Source organism: Natator depressus, chromosome 13 (genome assembly GCF_965152275.1).
Source record: "Natator depressus isolate rNatDep1 chromosome 13, rNatDep2.hap1, whole genome shotgun sequence".
NCBI lineage: Eukaryota > Metazoa > Chordata > Testudines > Cheloniidae > Natator > Natator depressus.
Genome location: NC_134246.1, coordinates 3,458,447 through 3,468,071, shown reverse-complemented (window position 1 = coordinate 3,468,071; position 9,625 = coordinate 3,458,447). Strand labels below are relative to the sequence as shown.

General features: G+C 37.3%; 1 protein-coding gene across 1 annotated transcript in view; it reads right to left on the bottom strand.

The window, feature by feature from the left end:
* Positions 1-1,164: 1,164 nt before the first annotated feature.
* The window catches only part of RAD21L1 (RAD21 cohesin complex component like 1), a 29,918-nt gene continuing 21,457 nt past the window's right edge, over positions 1,165-9,625 (bottom strand). The window contains exons 10-12 of the mRNA XM_074969582.1: positions 7,356-7,495; positions 5,542-5,619; positions 1,165-1,353 (exon numbers count right to left, since the gene is read on the bottom strand). Coding sequence (XP_074825683.1) covers positions 1,165-1,353; positions 5,542-5,619; positions 7,356-7,495 — 407 coding nt within the window. The remainder of the gene's footprint in view (positions 1,354-5,541; positions 5,620-7,355; positions 7,496-9,625) is intronic.

The window sequence follows — 9,625 nt, the reverse complement described above, 5'->3', positions numbered from 1 at the left end:
TTTACAACATTGAAATAAAAGTGATAGAACATCCTAGGAGAAAAGGAAGGAAATGATATAATAATGCACTGAGTTAGTTACATATAAATTTAACAAAGAATTTTAAACATCAACAAATAATTTAAAAAGAAGTAATCTTTAAGAAAAATACTGAGCAGTATTTCATAGTTTAACATGTCTTCCTGATGTTATATGAATATTTTGGGTCTGGAGTAACTTCTCTACAAAGCCCCAAAGAACCAGCAGAGTAACAGAAAATGGAACTATTAGTTTTCTAGAGTAAGAGACATGGTCAGCAGTGTTTGAAAATCTATTGCGAGAGCTTAAAAAATAAAGTTGAAACTCTCCTTGTAAGGAAGTTATAATTTTAAAATGGACTCTAATGTTTCTGATAAAGACCACTTAAAGGATCACTGTTATCACAAAGTAGCAAAATATTGTTTATTGCTGTTATCCAATAAAAATAAACTTAAAAATAAATACACATGACTTTCAGTTATGAAATAAACAGACAGTACCATGGTTTATGAGTTCTATATAAGTTTTCAGAGATGTACACAAGTTGAATATTTGCATTAGTTAGTAGGATTTCATGGACCATTATATATGGACATTTGTATGTGACTTATATAACCTTAGAATGCTATAGGAAATAGTCAAATCTATTCATGGACCCTATGACATCTGGACTGAATATTTAATAGGTCTTTTTTGAAAAATAACCTAGTGCAAAAGAGTTTGGCTTAACAATTTTTAAAAACAGTGTTTGTCGTAACTCTAGACAGGTTTTATAGAACTTTCACAGAGATTTTTAAAAGAAATTTAATATTCAATACAAAATTCGCTTGAGTTGAATGCTTATTTTTAGCTTTTCTCCATTAACAAAATATTGAACTATTGATAATATTAAACAAAATATTTTTTAAAAACCTAAATAAACATCTTCTCCATGAATAACCACGAAATATATATCACACCTACGCAAGGTTAGCTATTACATAATCCAGAGAGGAGGTGCAAGGATGAAAAAGGGGGAACTATTTGTCAGTTCCTCATGGTTTGATGAGACCTTCAACTCCCTCCTCTGGAAAAAAGAATTTTTGAAAAATTCAGAGCACAATTTTTAATCGGTCTCTGAATCGTATGTATAGATAATGCTAGCTCTCAGATAATATGGAACTTTGGACCCACAGTTGCTATAATATCAGCATAAGGAGCACACTGAGTAAGCTCAATAGCCAGCTGTTTCTTTAGAACAAGGAAGCTGTAAAACTTGGCTGAAACTTGTTTCCGGTCATCGTTCTTACAGAGCTTCAAAAAACTGACAGAACTCACTCCTGATTTGTTGATGTACTGTATAGAAAAAGAAATTGAAAAATATAGTTAGGTCAGTTTAACTGCTAATAAAACTAGATCCCATGGTGTTGGAACCAAGGTACTGATTTTACAAACATTTTTGCACAGGAGTAAATATTTACAGGACCGAGGCCTTAAGATGGTTTCTTATCTGTATATTTTAATGTATGTAATTTTCCTAAAGTTCTTCACAAATTTTACAGTGTTGCCAACTCTTGCAATTTTATCACAAATCTCACAACAGTTTGTGTTTTCTTAAACCCCCCCCCCCCCCACTTCTGGAATCAAGAGATTGCACGGGAATCTAAGCTTTCATTTAAAAAAAAAATTCTAGCCTTTGTGGTTATGCAGAAAAGCTTGAAAAGATAAAGCAAGTGCATCCTAACAGGGCCAAAAAGCAAAAGGCAAACAAAATGAACCTAACATTTATTTAAAAATCTCATCATTTTGTGGGGTCTGAGTCATGGTTTTTGGAGGGTTGGAGTTGGCAATACTGTTGATGATACAAGATGAAATGTATCCCATAAAAATCTACTTAGGCCTTGATCCTGCAAAACGTTACATGTATATTTACAGTATAAGTTATTCATTCCATTTAATTCAATGGGACTACTCAGATCCATAAAATCAATCACATGTGTAAGGCTTTGCAGAACTGCCGGTCCTTATATTATAATTTACTGTGGCTTTTGCTATCTTCCCTTCTAAGTACAGCAAATACCATTAAAAATACAGTAAAGTCTATCACAACTTGGTAAACAATTGTGTGATTTTTGTAAATGGCTATGTGTATGACTATGTAAATATACACACATGTATCACACCGGATACACACACACACACAAACTATGTTAAAAGAAGATTATTAAGGTTGCAAAATCAAGCACTCCAAAGTTAGGAAATGCTCAAATTAAGTTTGCTTGTACCCCCCTTGTATGTTTGCATTTTGATACATTCTTTAATTGTATGATCACTTACTATTTTTTTCCACAGAATCCCTGCCTCATTCAGTGCACAGAACAGTCTATGCTCAATTAATGCACACCTATTCAATATTTTGTTTTCTCCTAATTGTTCAATGTGTGGCCCATGCCTTATTTACCACACATTATTCAAACCTTGTTCTGAAGAGAGAATTATTAATTTTCTCATGGGTTTTTCTATAGTACTCATCACTATAGCATCTGAATGCTTCACAGACATTAGATAATTAAATTTCGCAACACCTCTGTGAGATGAAGAGTTATTACTATCCTCATTTTACAGATTGGGAAGTGACGCAGAGAGATTAAGATAAAAAGTATCCACTAACTGTGGGTGCTCATTTTTGAGACACTAAGGACCTCAGATTTTTCAGAGTATTTAGTATTATATAGCACTGTTCAAAGCAGAACTCCTATTGACCTCATTTGCAGCCCTGAGACCCCAGAGTGTCAAGCTAAGCACCCAGAAAGTGAGGAACACCCAAGGAATGACCACCTATGAAATATGTGGTTTAAGTGACTGATCTAGCATCACATGGGAACTCTGTGGCAGAGGTAGGGACAGAATCCAATTCTCCAGGACAACATTCAACTGTCCTAATTACAAGACCATCCTTCTCTTCCTGCCATAATCTTCCTGCCTCATTCATTGCACACTTTCCAACTTCTGCAACAAATGAAGCAAGGATCCTGCAGACAGCAGTCTCCTTTATTACAAAATCCTGATTAACCACCATAGCAGATCCATCCTGTGCACTGAACGAGACAGAGGTCCTGTGGAAAAACCTGTATGTGACTATGCAGTGGCAGACTGTATCATAATGCATGCATGCAAGCAGGCCAAATCAAAGTTGCACAGGCAGTTTTAATTCTGGCATTTCCTAGCTTTTGACTTTGCAGGTTAATAATGTTCTCTTCATGTAGTTTTCTCTGTGTGCACTTGCCCAGGTTTAAAAAAAAAAGCAAACTTAAAAACAAGAAATTCCATCATGCGGCATCATATTGACACCCACATGGGTCATCAGCAGGGTTGGAATCTTCAGTGCCACTGCATCAACCCCTACCACATGAGCTAAGGGAGTCATTGATAGTAATAGCAGGATGTCATCCTCTATGTGGATCAGCGCTAGCACGGTTTAAGACACTTTGCCAGTAGGTTTCACAGATACTCAAAACAGAGATTTAAATGGTGAAACTCAGAAATCCTGGGTTCCATTACAGGCCCTGGAAGGGAGTGTGTTCTAGTGGGCACACTTTTTTGCCCATTCCCCAAAAGTTTGACCCCTTCTCTTCCTCTTCAGCAGGAAGGTGGCCTTTTAACACGAGTGGTGCTTTCGAAGCCTTGACAGCTTTAACAGAAGGATCTGGAGACCGAACTATTGAAGATCCCAATGTCCTGGGAACCTTTAGGCAGCTTAGTCTTGCTGGAGGAAGCCTCAGGAGCTGAAACTGATCTCTTAGGCTTCAGATCCGATGACCATCTGGAACCAGAGGATTTAGCAGCTAAAGCCTCCATAAGCAGAAGCACCTGCAGTCTATTCTACCCGTCTTTGCATGCTCTGAGCATGAAAGCCCAGCAAATGGATCACCCAGAAGGAGAATTACCTTCAACCCAGCACTTCAGACATCTAATGTGGTCATCCAATGCCAGGAAGACAGCTGAGCACAAAGCACATCTCTTAAATCCCAGATTCTTCTTCTTCTTCTTCTACTGTTCCACAATATCATGAAACCAAACCTACCAACTCTCCTTAACTATCTACACTTATTACTTAACTACACTGCACACTAAGAACAACAACAACTAAAACTATCACAGGCACTATCAAAGGAGGAAAACCCCTGGATCTGAATGGCCTGGAACGGTTCACTTCTGTCTGCTGCAGCAATTGGAAGGAACTGAGGTGGTGGAGTGCAGTGCCCCCTTATATAGTCTTGTCCTCAGAACATTCAAAAGCATTGAGGGGAAGGGTGGGGTGAGGGTGTGAGAACATGCGCTCTAATAGGTAGTGCTTGGAGAAGGTTCTACTGTTAGGTGCCACAATACTCATAAGTGGGAATATGCAGGGCCATTTGAAGAACTATTAATTCTTTACCCCAATCTCTCAGATCCAGTCTCCCCACAGCCATCTCCCAGGCCTGGTCCCATCCCTCTGTTTCCCATTCCTCCCAGGCTCCCCCACCAACTGCCTGGCCCAGTCATCTGCCCCCACTACCAGATCTGGCTTATGTCCCCTGTACATTCAAATCAGACAGCTGCCTCCTCAGTGGTGCCTGGGTGCCAGCATGGGGGTGGGGGAGAGAAGGAGGGCATCAAGAGCACAGGAGAGCCAGTCTCCCTGCTCTTACTTCTGATGCCTAGCCCACAGCAGTCTAGACCTGTAGTTTTAGGGAAGTCCTGCTCAGTCCTGGGCTGGAGAATGCCAGATTCTGTATGAACCTTCTGAGTTTTTAGCTGTGAAGTTCTACTAAGCAGTTGTTGCAATTGTTCAAAGACTTACAATTTGGCCGAATTTGGGCAGATTTTCACAGGGAAGGCAAACAGCACATCCCTGACATAAAGGCAAAATCCTCTGCCAAATTTCAAGATCTTGCTGCAAAGCATATGGACACAAGAGCTTCTTAAAATAAAGGTCATCAGAATTTTTTTAATATGGGCAAAACAATGTACATTTCCCTAACATCATTCTGAGAAATGTCTGAATCATTTGGGCTGAAATTTTCCACAAAATTTAGCCTGATGCAGACACCCAGCATGTAAAACTTTAGCTTGAACAGTTTGGCAAAATTTGGCAAAGTTATGAGCAACTGAAAATAGAGGTCTTACAATGGGAAGTGTCGGGCAACCTTAATAATAGGCAGTGCTACCAGACCCACCAATAATAAAATCATGGTCCAGTGTTAAAGCAAACTTCAGAGTGAGAAATCAAGTACTCCAAATTTAGAAAATTTGAAAAATTCCAAAAATTGGAAAGGATTTGCCACTATACAAAGCATTCTGAAGCCTGAGAGTATACATGTCAACACACAATAAAACATGGTTGTATCACACATGAAACTCTTTCAGAGACCAGTAGCACATGTAATGTATCAACAAATAGCAAGTGGTTGTACACTCTGAAACCTGTCATTATATTTTATGGTTCAATCCAAGTCAATAACTGATTTAAAAAGCATCTAATGGCTAAATCCAACATCATACCCGTAAAGTGTTCAATATTGGAAGAGTTCTTTTGCTCCACCTTCTTTCTTCACTGTCTTGATCATTCCTCACCATATCCTGTATAGGAGATTAATACAAGCATTAGATGTAACTTATAAAAATCACATGCCAAAATGTTAAAAATGGGACAAGTATTTTAGCTCACTCATTTAAATTTCAACACTTATTTACATCCCTACCTGGGGTAAACTTCACTTTTTAAGGCTGCAATTTTTTTTATGTGACCCGTGTATTATCTATTTTGACAATGCCTAACCACATCAGAGATGTAATTAAGTGTGAAGCTGGGTATTTTGGTAGTTGTGTAGGAGACAGTTGGGGCTTTTGGCACCTGTGGAGTACTAGGCTGTAAGGAATTGTAAAAACATTAGCTAGATATTGCTACTCAGATGGGCTCAAATCTTGTTTAACAGCATTTTACTTACTATGCGAGCTGCCACACTGTCTTCAGTGGGGTTACTTGCAAAGTAAGGTGCTTATCAGTGTGCATAAGAGTATCAGAACCTTTTAAATATTTTGCTACTGTTCATGTGCCAATCTGGCATTTAAAATGTTATCTTTGTATTTTGGAGTTAATGCCCTATTAAGATGAATGGGGCACTTCACACCACTCATAGCTACTGTTTCAGGCTGCCTGCAGACTCAGGTTTAAACTTGGTGCAAGTTTTTAGGATTTTCTTCACAACCATTAAGGTCAGAAACATTTTTTTAAATGAAAGCTTACATTTTGCAGCAAGGAGTTGATTTAAAGCAAATTCTACAATGCTTAAATGGTGGAATACACGGGGCCTTGATTACCAAACCAGGGTTTCATATTTGTGCAAATTTTGACACCCACAGGAAAAACCTGACAAACATGAATTCTACATTTTTAAAATAAATAACTTCTGTATTAATTTTTATTTGAAATTGTGGTAGGATATTGTTTTACTGGCTTCATCCTCTCCATACAGAAAGGAGTATGTACTACCAGTCTTTAATATCTCAGTATTTTTACAGTAACTAATTTTCCCACCCCATGGGCAAGGCAGACTTGTGTTCTGCAAGAGTGATTGTAATGCCTCCACAATCTCCAATGGAGAGTCACAACTACCAGATTCATAGTCAGTGTGTATGCACAGACTCCGCCCCAGCTTGTTCCCAACCTTCACCTGCACCAAACTGTTCAGAGTCTCCCTCTGTGGTGCACAAAGGATATAGAGGTCCCTCTATGTGACAGCAACACTACACCCTTCTACAGTGCACTACAGCAATTGCTTAAAAAAAGAGCAGAATGTATTGTAGGACCCACCATATTGCTGTAAAAATATAAACTCTACATTACAGCAAAAACCTCAGATTAAAAAAACAAAACAAAGACATTTTCTAGTTTTGCTTAGGACAGTAAAGGACTTTATAATGTCCAGGCTGATGTTACTAAATATGAGGGAGATCTAAAATTCTATCCTTGATAAAAATGGACATACCATGTATCTTTTCCAGCACACATAAATAATAATTAGGTTCAATTTATAAGTAGTTTATAAAGAGTTAATAAGTGAAAAGATATTTTAATAAATGGTTTATAAATTGGTATAGCATCCAACAAGTTTGCTTATAAACATGGTTTATAACCATCTATAAGACATTTTACTAATGTATTTAAAAACATCTATAACACAAGCTACTCATGTTTGTAACATACTAATAACATCTATTAATTATTTACTAATTCTCTGTAAATGGAAACGTAATATAAAGCGTGGCTAATAAATACATGCATTGGTTCTTTTACATTTATTGAAGGTGCTTACTATAGCCTCATCAATTTTATTAGCGTCCTCATTTCTGCCATTCTGTAATGCCAACACAAATGAATCATCAGTAATAGTTCTCTCAGTTTCTGTATGAGCTGACTCTTGCAGGTAACTTGACTCTTCTATTATCAACATCTCTATATTAACAAGAAAACAAAGTTTAAAATGAAATTACATTGAATCTCAAAAATCAACCACCATTAACACCTAACGATCATGGAGGATAAGAATCGAAATGAGTGCTGAGCAGAGGAGCTACGTACCCAAGGGTACTTTGGGACAAAAAGCTAGTGGAAGAATTTTCTTGGAAACATTTAAAGACCGACCTTTCACTTGCAGGAAAATTTTACAAAATAAATGACTGGTTAAGAAGCAGACTTATTTACCATGGAATAAACACTGTTTTCCACTGCAAGTATAGTTCTCTCAACAAATCCTACAGTGAAATTCGGCAAGTGACAATATCGCATTCTACTCAATGTAAAGTATAATGCTGGTTGTCACATTCTCAAATTAACAAAGGAGGAGGAATAAATAAGAAAAGGGACCAATTCCAGCATTGGAATAAAAGGTGCAATTTCTGTTGTTTTCTCTGCACCCATTTATTCCAGGACTGAAATTGATCTAAGGTATACTAGTGCCAAAAAGAGGCGGGATGGCTGTATGTGCTGAGAGAGCTAGTCTATGGTCTGTAACACTTCTGTCCACGCTTCCTTTTGCTTGTTTGGTTATTATGGGTAAGCATACTTAGCAAGCAGCCATCATACAGAGGTGGATTAATGTGTATGTGATACAGGCTGGGTATGACGTGCTGTTTATTCACTACCATTGGGCAAACATTAAAGTATGCCTATACATTTTTATAATTATTCCATGAGGCTGCTCAAAATGAACTGGGTGAATCTGGGTCTGAAAATCTTTTTAAAAAGAGACAGAGTACACTGCTAAGTACTGAGGAAGAATAATTGTGGATATAGGGGTATCCTAATCTATTCCTCTAACTAACTTCTTGACAACATTACAGATTGTTTTCTCTAGATGAATTGAAAACCAAAATTGGGTGGAACACCTGTAATAAAGAGTTTCCAGAAGAAACATGTCTCCTTCTGGATGTTCCACAAAGTCTCAGTCATCCAGAATAGAATAGACCTAAATACCTGTTTTGGGACAGTGGGCTATTATTGATCAATCTCAGAATAAAATGAAAGCCTTTTTTGGTTTCAGTGGTCTCCCAGATAAAGAGACCCTCACAAATCTAACACACCACAGGAAGAAAAACAAGTCTGCTAACAAATGTACTATGCCTCTTATTCTTAAGCATTTTTTAAACAGGGCATTGAAGTATTTACAAAAGCAAAATATGTATTTCTGCTTTATAATTAATTAGGGTTGTCAAGCGATTAAAAATTAATTGCAATTAATCGCACTGTTAAACAATAATAGATTACCATTTATTTAAATTTTTTGGATGTTTTCTAGATTTTCAAATATACTGATTTCAATTACAACACAGAATACAAAGTGTACAGTGCTCACTTTATATTTATTTTTTATTACAAATATCTGCACTGTAAAAAACAAAAGAAATAGTATATTTCTGTTCACCTAATATAAGTAGGGTAGTGAAATCTCTTTATCATGAAAGTTGAACTTAAAAATGTAGAATTATGTACAAAAAAACTGGATTCAAAAATAAAACAATGTAAAACTTTAGCGTCTACAAGTCCACTCGGTCCTACTTCAACCAATCGCTCAGACAAGTTTGTTTACATTTGCAGGAGATAATGCTGCCCACTTGTTTACAACGTCACCTGAAAGTGAGAACAGGTGTTTGCATGGCACTGTTGTAACCGGCGTTGCAAGATATTTACGTGCCAGATGCGCTAAAGATTCATATGTCCCTTCGTGCTTCCACCACCATTCCAGAGGACATGCATCCATGCTGATGAAGGGTTCTGCTCAATAACAATCCAAAGCAGAGTGGACCGATGCATGTTCATTTTCATCATCTGAGTCAGATGCCACCTGTAGAAGGTTGATTTTCCTTTTTGATGATTTGGGTTCTGTAGTTTCCACACTGAAATGTTGCTCTTTTAAGACTTCTGAAAGCATACGCCACACCCTGTCCCTCTCAGATTTTGGAAGGCACTTCAGAGTCTTAAACCCTGGGTTGAGTGCTGTAACTATTTTTAGAAATCTCACATTGGTACCTTCTTTGCGTTTTGTCAAATCTGCAGTAACAGTGTTCATAAATCAAACAACATGTG